The 21,327-nt window shown below is 51.5% G+C and overlaps 1 protein-coding gene and 1 pseudogene across 3 annotated transcripts in view; both read left to right on the plus strand.

The window, feature by feature from the left end:
• The first annotated feature begins 6,040 nt into the window (after nt 1-6,040).
• The window catches only part of NECTIN2 (nectin cell adhesion molecule 2), a 33,162-nt gene continuing 17,875 nt past the window's right edge, over nt 6,041-21,327 (plus strand). For 2 of the 3 annotated variants that reach the window (XM_069551050.1, XM_069551051.1), the window contains exons 1-2: nt 6,062-6,769; nt 20,438-20,833. In XM_069551050.1, the coding sequence (XP_069407151.1) occupies nt 6,679-6,769; nt 20,438-20,833 (487 nt within the window). In that variant the 5' untranslated portion in view covers nt 6,062-6,678. Of the gene's footprint in view, nt 6,770-20,437; nt 20,834-21,327 lie in introns of all 3 variants that reach the window. The other variant, XM_069551052.1, reaches the window with a different exon arrangement.
• LOC138418984 (large ribosomal subunit protein eL15-like) lies at nt 16,403-17,164 on the plus strand (annotated as a pseudogene).

Raw genomic sequence — 21,327 nt, forward strand, 5'->3', positions numbered from 1 at the left:
AGGAGGGACTTCCCTGGTGGCCTGGTGGTTAAGACTCCACCTTCCAGCACAGGGGTCAGGGTTCAGTCCTTGGTTGGGGAACAAAGATTCCTGTCGGGTGTGGCCAAAAGATTAAAAATAAATAAATGTATAAATAAAACAAATGTGAGAAACGAGAGAGATGGGGCAGGTTAACACGCTGAGATGGGAACAAACGAGCACAGTTCTGCCGCCTGAGCTTGGGGGTTCATGGGGCTCTGCTGTCCTCTCCGTGTGGTGGTGTCCCCAGGCGCAGAGTCGAGGGGCAGCAGGGAGGAGCCACACCCGGAAGCTGCCAGGGCTGCGTGGGGGGCAAATGCATTCAGCCACACCTGCAGGTGGAGGAAAACATGGCTCTCACCTCCTTGACGTGAGCACAGGGCTTTGCCGAGCAGAGCGAGAGTCCCAGGAGTCACTTAATGACTCTCGGAGAAGTGAAATGAGTCAGTCAGTCTTGTCCGACTCTTTGCAACCTCACGGACTGTAGCCCGCCAGGCTCCTCTGTCCATGGGGTTCTGCAGGCAAGAATACTGGAGTAGGTAGCCATTCCCTTCTCCAAGGAATCTTTCCGACCTAGGAATCGAACCGGGTTTCTTGCACTGCAGATGGTTTCTTTACCATCTGAGCCACTAGGGAAGCTCAAGGACTCTCAGGTACTTGAGGCTTAGTCAATCTTTCCCTCCTTCCCATGGACATTCAGCTCACATTTTTTTTTTTTATTGAAGTATAGTTGCTTTACAATGTGTTAGTTTCCGATGTACAGCACAGTGATTCAGTTTTACATATATAGACAATCTTTTTCGTATTCTTTTCCATTAGGATTTACCACGGAATATTGAATAGGGTTCCCTGTGTTATACGGTAGGACCTTGTTGTTTATCCATCCTATATATAATAGTTTGCATCTGCTACCCCAATCTCCCAATCCTTCCCTCCCCCACCCAGAATGGAATGTCCTTTTTTAAAAATACAGCAGACACACAGAGAAATCATAGAATGATTGGGAGAATTTGATAGCTGTGAAAAGTGTTTAGTGCAAAGCCTGGCACAGAGCATGTGTTCAATATGTCTTTAGTACTGTTATTATTATCACTCATGGAAAATGGAGGGACAGAAAGAAAAGCAAGAAAGGGACCGGGTGGAGAGAGATACCACATTAAGGGCAGATATTGGTGGGGGGGGGCAGGATTTGGGGAGCTGGAGGGGGAGGGAACAGATGGTTGGAGGAGGGGAGAGAGGGAACCCCAGGGAGAAAGGGATGCTCCGCCCAGCACCTGGTCCCCAAATTAATGAGAGGAGGGTCTTGGCCTGCCTCCCAAGAGGGCATACATTTGCATAAGATCCCTCATCTGCATGGCATCCCAGGCAATCTGCATACAGATGGCAGCCTGTGCCCTCCTTAGTCTGACCCCTCCTCCCACCTTGGCCAAGGGTCTGGGGGAAGGGGCAGCAGGTGTGGGGGTGATGAACCACCATGATCTGGGGCTCCAGGAAATAAAGGCAAGTTCAGAGTGGACTCCTCTTGCTCCTCAACCTTCTGTGGCTCCCTTTTGCTCTTAGGACCATGAGTCACCCTTCACCGGGCATTCAGGACCTGCTAAGATGTCACCCCTCACACATACCCACCGCTCTGTCTCTCACATCTTGTGCTTTTGTGAATTTACTATTCTCCCACCTGGAATGTCCTCTCTCGTTTCCCGCACTGTAACAAAGATTGCCTCTCCTTCAAAGCCAGGACATCTTTAAGAATTCTGACAAGTTTTCCCTAGTGGCGCAGACAGTAAAGAATCTGCCTGCAGTGCAGGAGATCTGGGTTTGATCCCTGAGTCTGGAAGGTCCCCTGGAGAAGGAAATAGCAACCTACTCCAGTGTTCTTGCCTGGGAAATCCCATGGACAGAGAAGCCTGGCAGGCTACAGTCCACGGGGTTGCAAAGAGTAGGACACGACTGAACAACTAACAACACTCCTTGTCCTTGGAACTTTACAGGAATTTGTGGCACCTCTGGACTCATACAGATTTTATTAGTAAAGATGTGTTTTGTTGCAAATGACAAAAAAAAAAAAAGTGTAAATGAAAAGGGAAAATTATTCATTCATATAACCAGGAAGGTCAAAGACTGACTACTTTCAGGCATAGCTGGATCCAGGGGCTCAGATAGTCTCATCAGAAAGCTGGCCTGTTGCATTTCTCAGCTCTCCTGTCCTCCATGCACAGGCAGCTTCTTTTGTCTCCGGAGGCACCCAGAGTACCAGTGTTTTACCAGTTTAGCTGCTGCTGCTAAGTCGCTTCAGTCGTATCCGACTCTGTGCGACCCCATAGACGGCAGTCCACCAGGCTCCGCAGCCCTTGGGATTCTCCAGGCAAGAATACTAGAGTAGGTTGCCATTTCCTTCTCCAGTGCATAAAAGTGAAAAGTGAAGTGAAGTCGCTCAGTCGTGCCCGACTCTTAGCGACCCCATGGACTGCAGCCCACCAGGCTCCTCCGTCCATGGGATTTTCCAGGCAAGAGTACTGGAGTGGCGTGCCATTGCCTTCTCCTTTACCAGTTTAGCAACCCTCATCAAAAGAGGTGTCCCTTCCCTATTTGTTCAAGACATCTCAGGGCTAGTTCTCATTGGTCAGGAATGAGTCCCACCCCCATCCCTGAACCAATCCCTGTGGCCAGGGGACCCAATGCTCTGATTGGCCAGGACTGGGCCAGGCTCACTCTGAACCATAAGGGCTTAGTATGGAAGAGGTTTTGTTATTATTCAGTCGCTCATTCATGTCCAACTCTTTTCAACTCCATGGACTACATACAGTACGCCAGGCTTCCCTGTCCTTCACTATCTCCTGGAGTTTGCTCAGACTCATGTCCATTGAGTCGATGATGCCATCCAACCATATTGTTCCCTGTTGCCCCCTTCTCCTCCTGTCCTCAATCTTTCCCAGCATCAGGGTCTTTTCCAATGAGTTGGCTCTTTGCATCAGGTAGCCAAAGTATTGGAGCTTCAGCTTCAGCATCAGTCCTTCCAGTGAATATTCAGGGTGGTTTCCTTTAATGGCCTTCCCTGTTGGCACTAGTGGTTAAAAATCTGCCTGTCAATGCAGCAGATGTAAGAGATGCAGGTTCAAAACCTGGGTTGGGAAGACGCTCTGGAAGAGGGCTTGGCAACCCACTCCAGTATTCTTGCCTGCAGAACCCCATGGACAGAGGAGCCTGGCAGGCTACAGTCCATAGGGTCACAAAGAGTCGGACACAACTGAAGCGACTTAGCACACATTTCCTTTAGGACAGACTGGTTAAAGGGCAGGTAAAATATAATACTTGGCATCAACTGCCTAGCTCCATCAGGAAGCCTTTGGCTCTGTGCCCCTACCTCCTAGTGGTTATGACTCTTCAGTGAAGTGTCACCTCTGAGACTCCTTGACGCTAGAAGTCAACTCCCCAGGTATGAGACTCACCCAGTCATCTGTCAACAAACACACAAGGTAGTGCTCAGCCTTATCCAAGTCCCTTTATGCATGTGACTAGGGGCATGAAATTCCAGCCTACTCAGGCTTATCTCCTGGGCTCACCCCAGCTCACAAAGAAGAGCCAGGAGACAGTTGAGCACACTCCTTGACAGGCTTGGAGAAGAGTGGGTGCTAAAGGGGGGAACTTCCTGGAGAAACTCTCCTTGGGGACTGGTTATTTTGTCCAAGGGAGGAATGGGGGAAGAGGGCAGAATTTCACAAAGCAAATCAGTAGCAAAGTTGGCACTAACCCCAGAGATCCTGGCCCTCTAGTCTGGCCCCAGATTGGGAAGAGAAGGACAGAGTTCTAGAGAGAATTTACTATGCACCTACGGTCATTCTCCTTTATCTAGGGGATACATTCCAAGACCCCAGTGGATGTGTGGATTGTACTGAACCCTACATATACAGTGTTTTGTGTTTTTTTCTATATACACATCCCTGTGACAAACTTTCATCTATAAATAAGGACAGCAAGAGAATGTCCAAACTGCCAGCATCACTACTCTTGTGTTTGGGGCCATTATTAAAAAAATGAGGGTCATTTGGACATCAGCCCCGTGACACCACTGCAATCCATCTGACAATGCAACCGGCTACTAAGTGACTCAGAGGCAGGTAGTGTATAAGCACTGGATAGAGGGATGATTTATGTTTAGGGCTCGAGACTTCATCATGCCTCTCAGAATGGTTAAAAACTGATGGATTTTTATTTCTGGAATTTTCCGTTTGATATTTTTGGACTGGGGTTGACGCGGGGTAACTGAAACTGCAGATAAGGGTGGGGGGGGGGGGAGGTGACGACTGTATTTGTCCAGCTGACCTCATGCCAGGCTGAGAGACACACCATGGGAAGGTCCTAGCCTGCTACTTCCTTGCTGGGAGGCATGGGGGCAGAGAATCTCTCTATGCTCTGTGTGCTTTTCAGTGAAATGGGGATCGTGAAATCTCCCTTCGTGCGATTTTTGTGTGGAATTAACTGACAAGTGGGCATCTCTGGTGGCTCAGCTGGTAAAGAATCTGCCTGCAATGCAGGAGACCCAGGTTCAACTCCTGGGTTGGGAAGATCCCCTGGAGAAGGAAACGGCAATCCACTCCAGTATTCTCGCCCAGAGAATCCCATTGTCAGAGGAGCCTGACGGGCTACAGTCCATGGGGTCGCAGGAGTCGGACACGACTTAGTGACTAAACCACCACCAACTGACAAGTAGCCAACTCTTTGACTTTGGATCCAGTCACTTCTTTCTTTGTGCCTCAGTTTCCTCATCACATAGGGTGCTGTGGGGGGTTATTTGAGATAATACAGCGGACTTGGATTAGCACCCGGCACATAGTCAGTGCTAAATACATTTATTAACAGTATTATTACCAAGATGTGAATGCCAGTCAGTAAGAGTCTCCACTACTTAAGATCTTGCATTTCTGGGTAGGAAAACTCAGGTGTGTGGCAGGTGGGAAGGGAGGGCAAGTCTATGGGGGTCCTCTCGGTAGGGCCCAACGCATCAGCCCCCAGCTTATCAGCTACTTTTCCGAGGAACTTGAACCAAGTGATTTCAAGCGCTCAATGGCATCGTCTCCCTCAGCCTCCTGCTTGCCGCCCTCGCCCCTACACGCTGGGCGGCCTCACCAGCTCCCCCGGGCAGTCCAAGGAATGTGAAGAGGTAGGTGGGGGAGGGGAGGAGCGGGAGCCGCCGGGGAGAGACAAAGGGGCCGAGTCAGAGCGAGAGACACAAAGACGGGAGGAGGTTGGGAAGATAGGAGAAGTGGGACAAGGACACGGGGAGGGACTAGTCAAGTCTGGAGGCCCGATCGTAACCCAACCCCGCAGGGCCAGCCGACCTCTGGGAGCGGTCTGTGCTGCCTCCTGGCGGAAGACTGCAGTAAGGCGATGGTGCGGACCAGATGCAGGAGGAGAGGGCTGCGGGACGCAGAGAGGTCAAGAGAGACGGAGAGAGAAACCAGACACACCGAGAAACACAGGGAAGAGAAAGACACAGAGATAGAAACCCACAGAGTGACAGGGGTAGAGACAGACACAGATGCAGGGAGCGAGAGAGACAGAGCCAGAGTCCAAGGGATGAAAAAAGACAAGAACCAAGTGACACAGAGACAGTGATAGAAACACCACCAGGAAGAAAGAGACCAGGAACACCAAGCGACACAGAAACGTGAAAACTGAAAGACCCAGAGATAAACACAGGGACGGAAAAAGAGGCAGAGAGACTCACAAAGACAGAGACACTAAAAGACAGGAATCTAAAAAGACACGACGCGGCGACTCTCAAAGTCTCAGGCAGAGATTAGAAAGAGATGAGGATAGGCTGAGATGCGGACAGACCTGCCAGACAAGACAGTGAGCGCGGGGAGAGAACGGGGAAAGAGGCTAAGCGGGGAAGGGGGTGGAGTCTCGGCATGTGGGCGGGGCCCAGAGGGGCGGGTCTATAGGAAACCACGTGCCTCACGCATGTGTGTCCAGATGGCCCTATCCAATACTAAAGGGGGCGGGGCCGAGGCCTGAGCAAACTGAACTCCTGAGGGGCAGGGCCGACTACGGGGAGAACGAATGGGCAGGGCCATGCCTGAGGACGGGACTTCGTGGAAGCGGAGACAGTCGGAAGCGCTGTACTTGCCCTATTAGACAGGGGGCGGGGCTCGAGGGCAATTTAGGTGTGTAAAGGGGCGTGGCTATAGCACTAAGGGGCGGGGTTTGCCTGGAGAGGGCAAGGAGAGAATTCTGGGGCATGGAGGCCGGCGATCAGAGTCCTGGGAGGCAGCGGGTGTAGAATCCTGGGAAGGGGAGGGAGAGGAATGCTGGGGGTGCGGGGCAAGCGTAGAATCCTGGGCAGAGACAGACATGGAATCCCAGGAGGGGGCGGGGTCTGACCTGCCTGAGGGGGCGTGGCCGGAGCCAGATCGGCTAGGCGAGGAGGGGAGAAAGGGGGTGGGTCCTGTGACGTCAGTTAGTTCGAAGCCAGAAAGAATCTAAGGGCCAGGGTCGCTGAGCCCGAGAACCGGACCTCGACAGCAGAGCCGAGAGCCGAGCGCCGCGGGAACCGGCCGGGAGCCGGAGCCACTCAGGCACCTGCTCGTCTGCCCAGTCGATTGGCGCACGCAGAGTGGCCCTCAGGCCCCTGCCCGGGCCCAGTCCCTCCCCGGGCCCCCCATGGCCCGGGCCGCAGCCCTCCGGCCGTTGAGATTGTCGCCGCCGAAGCTGCCGCTACTGCCGTTGCTGCTGCTCCTGGTCCGGGAAACCGGTGAGAGAACGCAGACGCCTCCCCGCCGCGCGCGAAACCATCCTTTTCCCTACCCCCAGAAGGGTCGCGATGATAAGGCGAGACTACCCCCATCTCTCCTCTCAGAGTTGGGAGTCTGAGGCCCGGGGAGAATTGAGGGCAGGGAGCCAGATGTCTTCATAGGGGCGAGCGGGGAGCTCGGACTTTGGGCCCCTTACAGGGCCAAGAATGATAATTCGGACGGCCTGGGGAAGGGCTTAAGGGCTCCAACCCCGGGCCCCAGGGTGCTGAAGGCTCTGACTCCTGGACCCGGAAAACAAGGAACTCCTGGGCCCCAGAAGAAATAGGGGCTGAGGGCTCTATCTCGGGTCCCAAGGAGAATGAAGGCTAGGGGCTCCTTCTATCGGGGTCCTGGTAGAATTGGGGTCAGGAAGGGCTCGAACTTGTGGGTTCCAGATTGTGAGCAGGGTTCTCTGTCTGTCTCTAGGGTCCCAGACAGAACTGGGGGGAGAAGAGGCCAAAAGGCCCTGTCTCCTGGGCTCCAGGTTTAACTGTGGGCAATGGAATGTCCTGGAATTCAGATATAAATGTGGGCAGGAACTCTGTCTCTTAGGTTCTAGATATAATGAAGAGCCAGAGGCCCTGTCTGAAAGCTGGAGGCTCGGTCGGCCTGTGTCCCGCGTAGACTAAGGAGGCAGAGTCCCGCCATCTGGGACCTTTCCCGTTCCTTGTGAGCGATCGGCGGGGACATCCCTGGGGAAGTTTTCCGGGTTTCACTTTAGTCGAGCCGGGGCAGGGCGGGGGCGGGAGCTCTCCACGGTCCCCGTTCCGGATTCCCGGTTTCGGGGGACTTCTCTCCTCTCGTCGCGCCTTTGTCCTCAGAGCCGCAGCGGGAGGTGGACGTGAGGAGACGCCGCCCTAATCCGCTGTCTCTCCCTCCGCTGTGCCCACTTCCCCGCCCCCCTCCCCGACTCCTGTTTGCCCCACCTCCCCTGGGGGAAGGGTGCATCCCCAGGAGTGGGAGGGGCTGCGAGGAAACAGGTGAGGGAGGCTCTCGCCCTTCCCCTTTGCAGGTGACCCGGTTGTTTATTCCCAGCTAGAAACTCTTGGAGTTTCACAAACGTTTGCCAGAAAGTGCGAGGGAGCTCCTGGGAGCCCTAGATCTTTTTTCCCCCCAGCCTGTCTCGGAATGGTCTCCCAGTTTGAACCCAGAGCGGGGGCACTGACTTTTCCTTCCGCCTGTTTCTCCCTCTGCGTCAGAAACAGTGAGATAAAATCAGAGCCTGCCACCTCTGGCAGAATGCTCAGAATCCTCCCCACCTTGGGCCAGGCGTTGACTTCGTGATCTCGCAGAAGGCTCTCAATCGCCCTAAGGGACAGGTCCAGTTCCTGTTCCCATTCGACAGATGAGGAAACAGAGGCTTAGAAAGGACAAGCCACTTTCCCAGCATCCTCAGCCAGTTTGCAGACTTCAGAGTCTTTCTTGGCTCTGCCCTACCTGGTGGGCTCCAGAAAGTGCCTCTGAGTCTCCATTCCCTTCTTTGGAAAACTGAGATAACAGTTCCATCCCAGCAGGGACACTGGGGTGGGGGTGGGGGCAGGTTCAGAGACCCCACTGATCCCCGGAGGAAGCTCTTAGCACCTGAGGAGGAGAGCGTCCCCCTTCCCCACACTCCATCCTTGAGCCTTTGTGTCCTGCTCTCTCTCATCTCTGCCTTTTTCCTTCCCTCCTTCCCTTCCTCCTCTTTTCTGTCTCTCCCTCCCCTCCTTCCCTCACTTTCTCTCCCCCTCTTCCTCTCTCCATTTCTCACCCTCTCCCTGTCTGCTCCTCTGGCTCTCTAATCTCTCTCCAAGCTCTTTCTCTCCTCCTTTTTCACCCTCTCTCTCCCTCTCCTTTCCATCCATCTCTGTTTCCCTGCCCCTGGCTCCTCTAACTTCCCCCTCCTTGGCCTCCGAGGAATGAGGGTGCACCACCTGGGCTTCTTGCCTGGCCGGCCCCCCTCCCCAGTCCTCCCGGGCTTTCACTGCTCATCCATGTCAGCCAGGCAGCCCCACGTAGCAGAGGGGGATGGGAGGAGAGGGGACTGCCGGCCTGCTGTCTCTTCTCATTAGGGAAGGAGAACTGGACAGGGGAGAAGTAGAGGTGGGTCTGCTCACATCCTGCGGGGCAGTAGAGGGGCAAGAGGAATTCAGGGAGAGGCTGGAGATACACACATGGGGACAGAAGCCAATAGAGGGAGGGTGTCAAACAAATTTAGGGACGGTGTCAGAGACACACATAGAAATGGAACGGAGAGATGGAGGATGAAATCCAGCCACAGGGATGGGGGCAGAGAAAGAGGGGGGCAGGGGAAAGGGAGCTGGGAAGACATCTTGAGAAAGGCAGGAACAGCATAAAAAGACAGGTTTTGTGACAGTTGGGTGGGGGCCTAAAAGACCCCAGCCAGTCAGTGATGGTGATGCGATGACCCAGGGTGGTCAGGGCGCAGGCCAACCTCAAGGCCTCAGTATGTGGGGGCCACAAGCGGTGGTAGACACGGGAGGGACAGGGAGTTGGGCAGGCTGGCTAGCTCCCCCGCCCCCACCAGGGACGCTGTTACATTTTTAATGTCCCAACGATGCTGAGAAATGGAGCAAGAGGAGGAGGAGGAGAAAAGCGGACCCAGCAAGATGGCCCAGCGGAGAGAAAGTATGTCAGGGGTGTGGAGAAACATGCAGAGATGGTGAGACCCAGGAGGCAAAGGGTCAGAGCCACGGAGAATCAGAGATCCTGAGAGACAGAGACCAGAAACCTGGAGAGATTAGAGACCCCAGGAATCGGTGCCGGGAGCTAGAGCCCAGACACAAGGAGACCCCCAGCCCCAGAAGATCCAGACCTCAGAGGTCGGAGTACAGAAGAAAGAGGATATGCACAGATAGGGTCTCTTGGGCCTGGTGAAAATGACCTGAAATTGATTGTGGTCATGGAGGCACAAATGTAGGAATTTACTAAGTCATTGAACGAGACACTGCATGGGCGAATCATATGGTATGGGAACTGTATCTCAATAAAACTTTCAGAGAGAGACGGATGGACAGACATAGAGAGCAGAGACTAGGAACTCCTGGGAGACACAGAGGGGCAGACTGGGAACCCTGAGAATCGGAGACAGAGACACAAGAGGTCAGAGACAGGACCTGTGAGAGGAGGGCCAGAGTCTCAGAGACAGCAGTGTTTTGGTGTAAACTTGTCCTGGGCAGAACGGTGGGCTGGGGTTCTGTCTGAGGGGCTCAGCCAGGAAGAACAGTCCTAGAGATTCACCCCCAGAAGCATCAGACTCCACAGGGGAGACCTTCAGTAGGGGTGGAGTCCCTGCAGAAAGGCAGAAAATCACAGACCAGGGAGGGGAATGATGACCATCCCCCGAGCTGAGTGATGACCACCATCAGAGAGGTGGGCTGGGGGAGGCAGGTGAAGAAGTGCAGACCCAGACAGACAGCCTGATATCCTGGCTGCTTCTGCTCAACAACACCCGCCGCCCCCCCAACCCACGCAACCAAACCGGCTCCTGGATGTCCGCTGTGGGGGTGGGCACCATGATTAATGCAATTAATTAATTAAGGAGGTAGCTAAGGCAGCAGCTGAGGCCAGCACTCCAAGCACGCTGGCCTTCAAGGGCCAGCTGGCGTCCGCCACACCCTGTGGTCAGAGGGCAGGTCATGATACCTTGTAGGTCTGGAGAGGGTGAGCCAAGCTGGGAGGAGCCAGCCAGGCAGGCAGGAACCTAGGAGTCCAGGCCCCCAGCCCCTTCCTCTCAGCCCTGATTTCCCCTCCCCAGATCTCAGGGTCTCAGGCTCTGGGTCTCTGTGTCCACCCGCCCAAAGGATTCCCCTGGGCTCACACAATGCCCTGGGCTGCCCCTGCCCTGCCACCACAGGAAGCCTGGCATGCCAGGCCACAGGCAGGGGAAGTGTGTCTGGGGACCCAGGTGACACCCCATGAAGCTGTCACCAGCCTGGCTCGCTGAGGAAAGCTGAGGGCGGCTGGTGTTCCCACGGCCACACCCTCCCCCACTGTGCTGCTGACCATGTTCTGGCCAAGGCCAGGGCACAGGCTCCCGCCCAACAGTGTCCTGGACACTAGGGCCTGAACTCCAGGCCAACCTTCCTCCTGGCTTCATTTCTCCCGCCTCTGCCTGAAACGCAAAACATCTGGGCATCAGCCAATACACCTTGTTCCCCTCACCACCCACCCCTGCCCCACAGCTGGTCAGCCTCCGTGTCCCAACCATTCCAACTTCTGAATGTGTTTCCAATCCAGTTCATCCTCCATCCCCATTGCCCTGGCCCCTGAAGCCTGGCCCCAGTCCATTCTGAGGGTTCTTTCTAAAGCACAAATCTAACCCTGTCCCTCCCCCTGCCTGTAACTCTCTATGGCTCCCTAGTGCCCCTAAGAAAAAGCCCAAACTCTGACTCAGCCTCAGCCTCTGTCATCTAATGCACTGTTGCTTCCCCATCTCCACCTCATTCATTCACTCAGCACATCTCTGGACATCTTACAGTGTGCCAGGTACTCTTCTAGGCTCTGGGAATACAGCAGGAACCAAGGCTCAGACGGCAGAGAATCTGCCTGCCAATGCAGGAGATCCGGGTTTGATCCCTGAGTCAGGAAGATCCCCTGAAGAAGGGAATGGCTACCCACTCCAGTATTCTTGCCTGGAGAATTCCATGGACAGAGGAGCCTGGCAGGCTACAGTCCATGGGATCACAAAGAGTCGGACATGACTGAAGGACTAACACTTTCAAGACAAAGATCCCTGCCCCCAGAACTAATGTTCTAGCGGGAAGGGAATTTCTGTTCTCATCATTAGGGTGGTCAGGGAACGCCCCAGAGCAAAGATCTGAAGGGAGCGAGGGAGGGGAAAGTATTCCAGGATGAGAGGACAGCAAGTGCAAAGGCCCTGAGGTGGGACTTGCCTGGCATGCCTGAGAAATGGTGAGGAGGATGCCATGTCTGGAGCAGGGTGAGCCAAGGGGAGAGGGTGAGAGGTGAGGTCAGAAAGAGGACGTGCACAGGTCACACAGGACCTTGTGGGCTGCTGTAAAGACTTGAGCTTTTTTTGTTTTCTGAGTGAGGAAAGAGCCATAGAAGAAGACCCTTCTCTGCATGTGGGAACTGCAGGGGGCACCTGCAGCCCTCCATGGCAAGGGAGGGGGTGTGTGTGGGATGACCTAGGGGAGAGATGCCACTGGCTTAGACCAGGATACGGGTAATACAGGAGTCAGACCTGGTCCACTTGAAGATATATTTTAAAGAAGAAGCTGATGGGATTTCCTGATGGATTGCAATGGGGGTTGAGAGAGAAAAAGTGGAGTCAGATATGACTCCCAAGCTTCCATTCTAAACCTTTTACTGAGGTGGAAAGAACTAAAAGATGGGCCGTTAACCATATGGGGGCTGAACCATGCTATTCATTCATTCAAAATGAGACGTTTAGAATGGGGATCGTGGAGCCTTGGAATTTTAGAACCTCCTTCATTTCACATGTATGGAGCATCTACCAGGAGCAGGTCTCTGGTGCAGGTCTTGAGGGTACCCCTGTGAACAAGACCAGGCAAAGAATTCCTGCCCTCCAGGAGCTCAGGAGGGTCATGAGAACCTGGTGTGTGAGATGAGGAGATGGGTGCAGGGTGAGGGGATGCTGAGGGCTAGCCAGAAAGAGGAAGGGTGTATGGCCATCCAGGACAGTATTGGTGATAAAAGAAATTTCCTGAGAAGCTTGCCCCACAGGAAGCTAAAAGTGGGGGTTTTTATTTAATTAGTTAATTCATTTATTTCAGGCTTGCCAACCAGAGATTGAACCCCTGCCCTCAGCAGTGAAACCACAGAGTCCTAACCACTAAGCTGCCAAGAAATCCCCAAAATTGTTTTTTTTTTTTTCCTTTTTTTTAATCTTCTGAAGCTACCAGGGCCACTCAAGTTGCAGGAGGACAGCCTCCCTCAGAAGAGAGGTGTGAACCCCAGGCCACGACAGTGAAAGCCTGGGTCCTAACTACTGGGCAACCAGGGAACTCCCCAGAAGACAGGCAACTGGCAGCCACAGGATTTCCTTAGGACAAGAAATCTGAGTCCCCAAAGGGACCCAGTGACCCAGAGCGAGGTGTAGGGCTCCATGGGCTGGAGCTTGGCTCCCTTGGGAAGGGTCTCCTCCTCCAGGAAGCCCTCCTGCCCTTCCCCTCAGCTGGGTCAGGCTCCTGCTTTAGGTCCTCCCCCCCACCCCCAGCCCTGCCCCCCGACCCGACTGTCTGTGCAACCTCTCCCCTCTCCTGGAATGTCAACTCCTAGAGGACTTGTCCTGACACATCTGTGAAATGTACAGCCAGAACAGATCTTGATATTTATTCAACAGGTTTTTTTTTGTTGTTTTTTTCCCCAACAGTATTGATTGAGCACCTACTATAACCACTCCCTGGTGTGGGCTCTAGGGATACAGTAAGCAACAAGATAGACAAATTCCCGTCCTCAGGGACTGACTCTCTAGTACCTGGGGTCACCGTGTTGAGCAACTATTTGTTGCCCACTGGTTGGCATAGGTTGGAAAAGGATGGCTGGCAGGAAGGTTCTACCACTCAAGCCCTTGAAGTTCTCAATCTTTGCTTTAGTCAAGTTCTTCTCCAAGTGAAGAACCCTCAATGGTTCCCACTTAACTCAAGCAGAAAACTTAAACCCTCATCCCCACCCTACGTCTCTTCTGCGGCTCACACTGGCCTGGGTGTTTTTCCCTGACTGAGTTCCCATCCCTCCACACCCAGCTCAAAAGGGTCAGAGGCTGTGGGAACTCTTATCCCATCCTTAGCGCCTTTGGGGGCCACGCAGGGTCCTGTCACCTTGAGGCAAGGGGGTGACCCTGCCTCAGCTCCACCCAACTGCTGCCCCCAGGGTCTCATATCCTGATTTTTGTCTGGATTTGACCTCCAGACCTTTCTGTGCTGCTAGGTCACTTCAGAAACTAGGCTACCTGAGCCAAAAGTAACTGAGGGAGCTGGACTTGGCCGGTAGCATGTGGCTGTCTGCCCCGCTTGACTCACCTGCTGTGCCTGCCCTCTGAGAAACCTACGGGAGAAAATCATGCCATGGCCTCGTCGCCAGGGACCCTCCAGGGTTGCTCAAACATTCCCATTTTACAGATGGAGGAGATCAGGCTCAAAACAAAGTCACCCGGGGACTCCCCTGGTGGCCCAGTGGCTGGGAGACTCCATGCTGCCAACGCACAGGGCCCCGGTCTGATCCCTGGTCAGGGAACTAGATCCCGCATGCCGCAGCTGGGTTGCCACGCCATAGCTAAAGATCCCGCATGGCACAGTGAAGATGGAAGATCCCACATGCTGAAACCAGGACCTGGTGCAGCCAAATAAATAACTATTAAAAAAAAAACCCTCACCCATCTAAAAGGGCACAGAGCCAGCAGGAAGCCCCCAGCCATCTGCTCCAGGGTCCCACACATGACACTCTGCAGTGTGGTCCCTCCAGAGGGGAGGATGCCCATATCTCAAGGTGGCCCCCCCCGGGTTTGAGTTGCAAGATACATGTAGGGATTCCACGAGGTGATGTGTGTGTCACATGGCTCTCACTGATGGCTTCTTTTGAGCAGGGCCTACAGTGGGTCCTGCCTGAAGGACTGCCTTCTTTTGGGGACCCTCTCACTAGGGTCACTGTTAATGTTCCCTGGATTCCTGTGGGAGGCCAGCCGCTGCACACATGCCTCCCCTCACATCTCGGTCTTGCCTCACACCTTGCCTCAGAGCTGGTGTCAAGGGCTACTTGTAATTATACGTAGCTGGTTATGTTTATTTACCAAGCACTGATCTTGCGCTTCCTGGGGCCCTGTGTGCTAAGTGCTCAACAAACATCCTTTAATCCTTAAACAGCAACTCCTAGGAGGTGGGCACCATTATTACCCTCCTCTTTACTCTGATGCTGGGAGGGTTTGTGGGCAGGAGGAGAAGGGGACGACAGAGGGTGAGATGGCTGGATGGCATCACTGACTCGATGGACGTGAGTTTGAGTGAACTCCAGGAGTTGGTGATGGACAGGGAGGCCTGGTGTGCTGCAGTTCGTGGGGTCACAAAGAGTTGGACACGACTGAGTGACTGAACTGAACTGAACTGAACTTACAGCTGAGGAAACTGGGGCACAGAGAGGTTAAACGACTTGTCCAATGTCACATAGCCAGTACGTGGCAGAGCTAGGATTCGAAGGCACACAGTCTGTGCTCTCAGTCCCCATGATTTACTGCCTTGCACAGTAAAAAAAAAAAAAATTCACCTTAAAAAAATTATTAATGCATTCATTTGGCTGTGTTGGGTCATAGGGTTAGAGTCAGGGATGTGGCATGTGGGATCCAGTTCCCTGGAAAGGGATTGAACCTGGGCCCCTGCATTGAGAACATGAAGTCTTAGCCACTAGACCACCAGTGGAAGTTTCTGGAGAAACATTTATTTTTATGTTCATTTTTTTTAAAAGCCAGAAAACAAATGATGAGCTGAGAAATAAAAGACATATATTTAGACAAAAACTGGCATGGAAATATTCACAGTAGCTTTGTTCATAATCACCGAAAGGTGAATACAACTCAGTTGTCCATCAGCTGCTAAATGAATAAACAAAATGTGGTCAGTCTGTACAGTGGAATATTACTGAGCCGTAAAAAGGAACCAAGGCACTGATCCATGTTACTGCCTGAGTACACCTTGAAAACATTGCCGAGTGAAAGAAAGTAAATACAAAAGGCCACATATTTTATGATTTGATTTATGTGATATGCCCAGAAGAGACAAATCTCTAGACAAAAAATAGATTACTGATTGTTAGTGACTGGGGGATGCGAGGTGCAATTGACTGTATAATGGGTACATGGGTTTCTTTGGGGCATTATAACAATGTCCTAAACTTGATTATGGCAATGGATACACAACTCCTGTGAATATATGAAAAGCCACTGACTCGTACATTTTTAATGGATAAATGGGAATTAATCTCACTAAGGCTGTTAATAGAAAAAAAACAGGCTCAGAGGGTTGTAGGTTTTATAGAAACATGAGAGAAAGGATTATTAACTGTGCAGGAAAAAAATGAAATACATACCCTTAAAATTTTTTTGAATTTCTTTTGGCGTAGATTTGAGTTTTTGTTACTTTTGGAAAATTCTTTTTTCCCTCCAAACATTTGACAACGAAAAGTTTCCAACATACACATGTAAGTTGGAAGAAAGGCCCAGCAGCCTCCCTCATCTCTGCCTCTAGACATTTCAGAGTACATTGCAGATATGATATTTCCACCTTTTATTTTCCCCTTCTTTTTTCTTCTTTCTGGCTGTGCTGGGCGGCTTGTGGAATCTTAGTTCCCTAACCAGGGGTTGAACCTGGGCCCTCAGACGTGAGAGAGCATAGTCTTAACCAGTGGATCGCCAGGAAATTCTCATCCACCCTTTATCGTCTAAGAAAAAGAAATACTACATGAAAGAGAGAACCAACAAGGACTCACTGCATAGGACAGAGAACTATACTCAATGTCTGTTAAACCTATAAGGAAAAGAATCTGAAGACAATTCTGAATGGCCGTGCTATACACCTGAAACTGACCCATTGTAAATCAGTTATTGGCCTTCCCCGGTGGTCCAGTGGTTAAGAATCCGCCTGCCAGGGAGAAAGCTTCGCTCCTTTTTGCCTGGCGGCAGCCATCAGAATAAATCGAAATGTGTGCGGACGAGTACATCCAGGAGCTTTGGAGGAAGAAGCAGTCAGACGTGATGCGCTTCCTACCCCGGGTGCGCGGCTGGCGGCTGGCGGTACCACCCGCTCTTCCACGATGCACCGTGCCCCCCTCGCCGCATCTCCCCCACCCCCCCGCCGGATGAGGCGCGCAGGCTGGGATACAAGGCCAAGCAAGGTTATGTCATATATCGGATTCGTGTGCGCCACGGTGGCTACAAACGCCCATTTCCTAAGGGTGCCACTTTCAGCAAGCCTGTCTACCACGGTGTCAACCAGCTCAAGTTTGCTGGAAGCCTTCCGTCGGTTGCGGAGGAGCGCACTGGATGCCCCTGTGGGGCCCTGAGGGTCCTGAATTCCTACTGGGTTGGTGAAGATTCTACATACCAATTCTTTGAGGTTATCCTCATTGATCCATTCCATAAATCAGAAGAAACCCTGACCCCCAGTGGATCACTAAACCAGTCCGCAGGCACGGGGAGATGCGGGTGCTGACGTCTGCAGGCAGAAAGAGCCGCAGGCCAGGCAAGGGCTACAAGGTCCACCACGCTATTGGTGGCCCTCACTGTGCAGCTTGGAGAAGGCACAGTACTCTCCAACTCCACCGCTACCGCTAATATAAGTAATGTTAGTCAAGTTCTTACCTAATAAATAATTTAGGACGTTCTTGTCTGGTTAAAAGTGTTTTTTAATTTGTTAAAACTAGTTGTCTGCAGATTGCTTCATTGAATGCATTGTCAAATTATAAAAGTTAGGGACTTCCGTAGTGGTCCAGTGATTAAGACCCTGTGCTGCTACGCGTTTGATCCCTCGTCGGTCTGGAACTAAGATCCCACATGCTAAGACCTGGCACAGCCAAAGAAAAATTATGGAAGTTAGAGTGCGGTGATGCTTGAAGACTTTAAGTGACGGTGTAACCCGTTTCTAATAAGGGGAATGCCTTTGTTTTTGCTTTCTTAGGGAGTTGATATGTCCATGTTTAACATGCTGTTTGGGCAATAAGTGTAAAGTTCTATAAAAGAGGAGTGCAGAAATTTAACCCTGTAAATTTGTTGATGTATGTGATGAGACCTGCAGCTTTACTGGGGTGATGCAATGCTCTGCAGTTCTATGGAGTTTGGCAGCTACAATGTTTTAAGTTGGATATTCCTTGGAATTGTGAAGGGTGTCCTGATCCTTTCTCAAGATCATATGCAGAAAAATAAAGTTGACTAGGGTCTATGTTTTAGGCTTAATCTGATACTACATTTATGTAACTGCTGCTTCTGAAAGGCGAAAAGTAATGCCACCATTTTTAAGAGAATTGAATAGACCTGTTGCAAGCGGGTTCTCACAAATGAATCAAATCCTGGTTTACCAAAATTAAATTGCCTTGGCCTCCGTGGTACCACCGAAGTTCACATAAAGCTCCTGGTTCAGACTCTGGTAGCTGTAGAATACTGAACTTTATGCAAAATGGTTGTATTGACACTGTTGGTGATTAAAACTAATGGAAATTGAACATTAGATAAGTGAGAGGGAGTTATTAGCCCTGAGGTTTTAGGAGGATTTAGGATTGGGAGGTTGATGTTCATCAGATCCCTTTCAAATGTAGGACGATAGGAAAAACTTACCAAAAATTAAATGTTTTATCTGCAGTATTAGTTTGTGACCATCATGAACCACCTTAGGGGTTAAAAGTATCATTGCTAAGTGTAATCAGTGTTCTCTAGGGTCAAGTCACTCCATTCTTAAAACGCTACTGAGAAGGACTTCCCTTGGGGGTCCAGTGGCTAAGACTCTGTGCTCCCAATGCAGTGGGCCCAAGTTCAATCCCTGGTCAGGGAACTAGATGCCACATGCTGCAATGAAGATCAAAGATCCTGCGTGCTGCAACTAAGACCTGGCAAAATAAATAAACAAATATATATATATATATATATATTTTTTTTTAAGGCTACTGAGAAAAGTCATGTAGTTGGTGTCACTACAAGTTCAATTGGCTTCTGACTTTGTGCTGTCTACAGTTGTCCCCATCCCTGCTCAAACCACCCTCAAGAGCCTCACAGTTCCAGACTTGCAGGCCACCAGTTGTGGCTGGGCTCACCGCCTCATTCTGCTCGTTGCATTGTGTCTTCCTGTAGACTAGACTTCTGTTTCCCAGGGTGTATTTGAGTGTAGAAAATACGGAAGACGAATTGCCCCAGTTCTTGGTTTGCTATCTTAATAGGGAGTTTAATTTTGAAATCTAATTACTGATTTTCTTGAACCAATTTTTCTTGTTGTTGTGTTTTTTTTTCCCAAGGGTCTTTTAAAAGGCCCACTTAAGTGATTTCCAGAAAACAGGCTTGCAAAACCTTTTGAGAGCCAAATTCCTTCCTACTCAAAAAATCTTAAACCATATTATTCTGTGTGTAGATGTTGTTCAACTATATAATAATGGAATAAATGTCTATTAAACTAAAAAAAAAAAAAAAAGAATCTGCCTGCCAATGCGGGGGACACAGGGTTCGATCCCTGCTCTGGGAAGATTCCACACGCTGCAGAGCAACTAAGCCCAAGCACCACAACTACTTAAGCACAGACAAAAATTAAATAAATAAATTTAAAAAATAAATTAATCAACTATACTTCAATAAGATAGGGAATTCCCTGGCAGTCCAGTGGTTAGGACTCGGCACTCTCAATGCCGAGCCTGGGTTCTATCCCAGGTAGGGGAACTAAGATGCTAAAAGCTGTGCAGTGAAAAATGAAATAAAATAGGATATCTTTAAAGATTTTTGATTTAAGGAATACTTTGTGGTTATTCAGTTGCTAAGTCATGTCCCACTCTTTCCCACCCCGTGGACTATAGCACGCCAGGCGCCTCCGTCCTCCACTATCTCCCAGAATTTGGTCAAATTCATGTCCATTGAATCAGTGATGCTACCTAACCATCTCATCCTTTGCCGCCCCCTTCTCCTTTTGCTTTCAGTCTTGCCCAGCATCAGGGTCTTTCCCAGTGAGTCAGCTCTTCACATCAGGTAGCCAAAAAGTATTGGAGCTTCAGCTTCAGCATCAGTCCTTCCAATGAATATGCAGATTTGATTTTCTTTTTAAGATTGACTGGTTTGATCTCCTTGCTGTCCGAAGGACTCTCAAGGGTATTTTCGAGGACCACAATTCAAAAGCATCAATTCTTTGGCACTCAGCTTTCTTTACGCTCCAACTCTCACATCCATACATGACTACTGGAAAAACCATAGCTTTGACTCTCTACAGATCTTTACTGGCAAAGTGATGTCTCTGAAGATTAATATGCTATCTAGGTTTGTCATATCTTTCTTTCCAAGGAGCAAGCGTCTTTTAATTTCGTGGCTACATGAATACTGCTGCTGCTAAGTCGCTTTAGTCGTGTTCGACTCTGTGCGACCTCATAGACGGCAGCCCACCAGGCTCCCCCGTTCCTGGGATTCTCCAGGCAAGAACACTGGAGTGGGTTGCCATTTCCTTCTCCAATGCATGAAAGTGAAAAGTGAAAGGGAAATCGCTCAGTCCTGTCTGACTCTTAGTGACCCCATGGACTGCAGACTATCAGGCTCCTCCATCCATGGGATTTTCCAGGCAAGAGTACTGGAGTGGGGTGCCATTGCCTTCTCCGACATGAATACTACATAATCTCAATTTATTCATCACACCTAAGACAATGAGCAGTAATTCCATAATGCTATGACAGCTAGCCCAGAACCCAAATGGCCCTAGTTTTCCTCAAACTGTCTTATCTGGCTGGCCTTTTGGGAACTGGGACAGGGTGAAGATGCCTGCATTACCCTGAGGTCTGCATTTCCGTGATGGGGTGGGGGTGGGGGTGGGGGTGGGGGTGGGGGTGGGCGGGTAGGGCCCTCCCATGATGGCTCTGCCTGGCCCAGGGATTTCTAGGCCCTTCCCCGACCCCTCTCTCTCTCTCTCCTCTCTCCCCAGGAGCCCAGGATGTGCGAGTTCAGGTCGCTGCTGAGGTTCGGGGCAACTTGGGGGACACGGTAGAGCTCCCGTGCCACCTGCTGCCTTCAGCGCCTGAAATCCGAGTGTCCCAGGTGACGTGGCTACGCCTGGATGAGCCCGAAGGCAAACAGAACGTGGCCATCTTCCACCCCCTGTATGGTCGCAGCTTCCCCAGCCCGAAGCCCGGCAAGGAGCGGCTGTCCTTCGTCAATACCGCGCTGAGCGCAGGGGCCGGGCAAGGCACGGAGCTGGAGGTGCGGGACGCCACGCTGTCCCTGCGGGGGCTGACGGTGGAGGACGAGGGCAACTACACTTGCGAGTTTGCCACCTTCCCCAAGGGCACCAGTCGGGGAGTCACCTGGCTCAGAGTCTTAGGTGAGCAGGGTAGGGGGGGCGGGGGCTGCGGCGAAGTGAGAGGGGGAGGGGTGCAACGCGCAAGCACCCCCCACGGGCATGTTTCTGGGCTGTAGCTGGGAAATCGACCTACCTTGTCTGCGGTCATCCATCAGCCGGCCGTGATTCATTAAGCACCTGCTATTTGCCCCCGGTAGCTTTGCAGGGAGGAGATACAGCCGGCAAGAAGCATTCAGAAGGTTGAGCCCGTACTCTGTGGCAAACACTGTGCCACTCTCTAGGGATGAAGCCGTAAGGAGAACAGAAGTCCCCGTTGTCCTGGAGCTTAGACTCCAATTAAGGGAGTAGATAATATAAATAACAAGAAAAAGAGTGAGCTGGGCAGTTGTAGGCACTTTTGGAGGAGAATAGGTTACCATTTTAGTAAGGGCGGTCTGGTGCTATTTGAACCCAAACTAGGAGGGTTTGAGAGAGTCCTGCAGGTCCACGGAGGAGAGTTTCAGGCAGCAGGAACA

Source organism: Ovis canadensis, chromosome 14, assembly GCF_042477335.2.
Source record: "Ovis canadensis isolate MfBH-ARS-UI-01 breed Bighorn chromosome 14, ARS-UI_OviCan_v2, whole genome shotgun sequence".
Classification (NCBI taxonomy): Eukaryota; Metazoa; Chordata; class Mammalia; order Artiodactyla; family Bovidae; genus Ovis; species Ovis canadensis.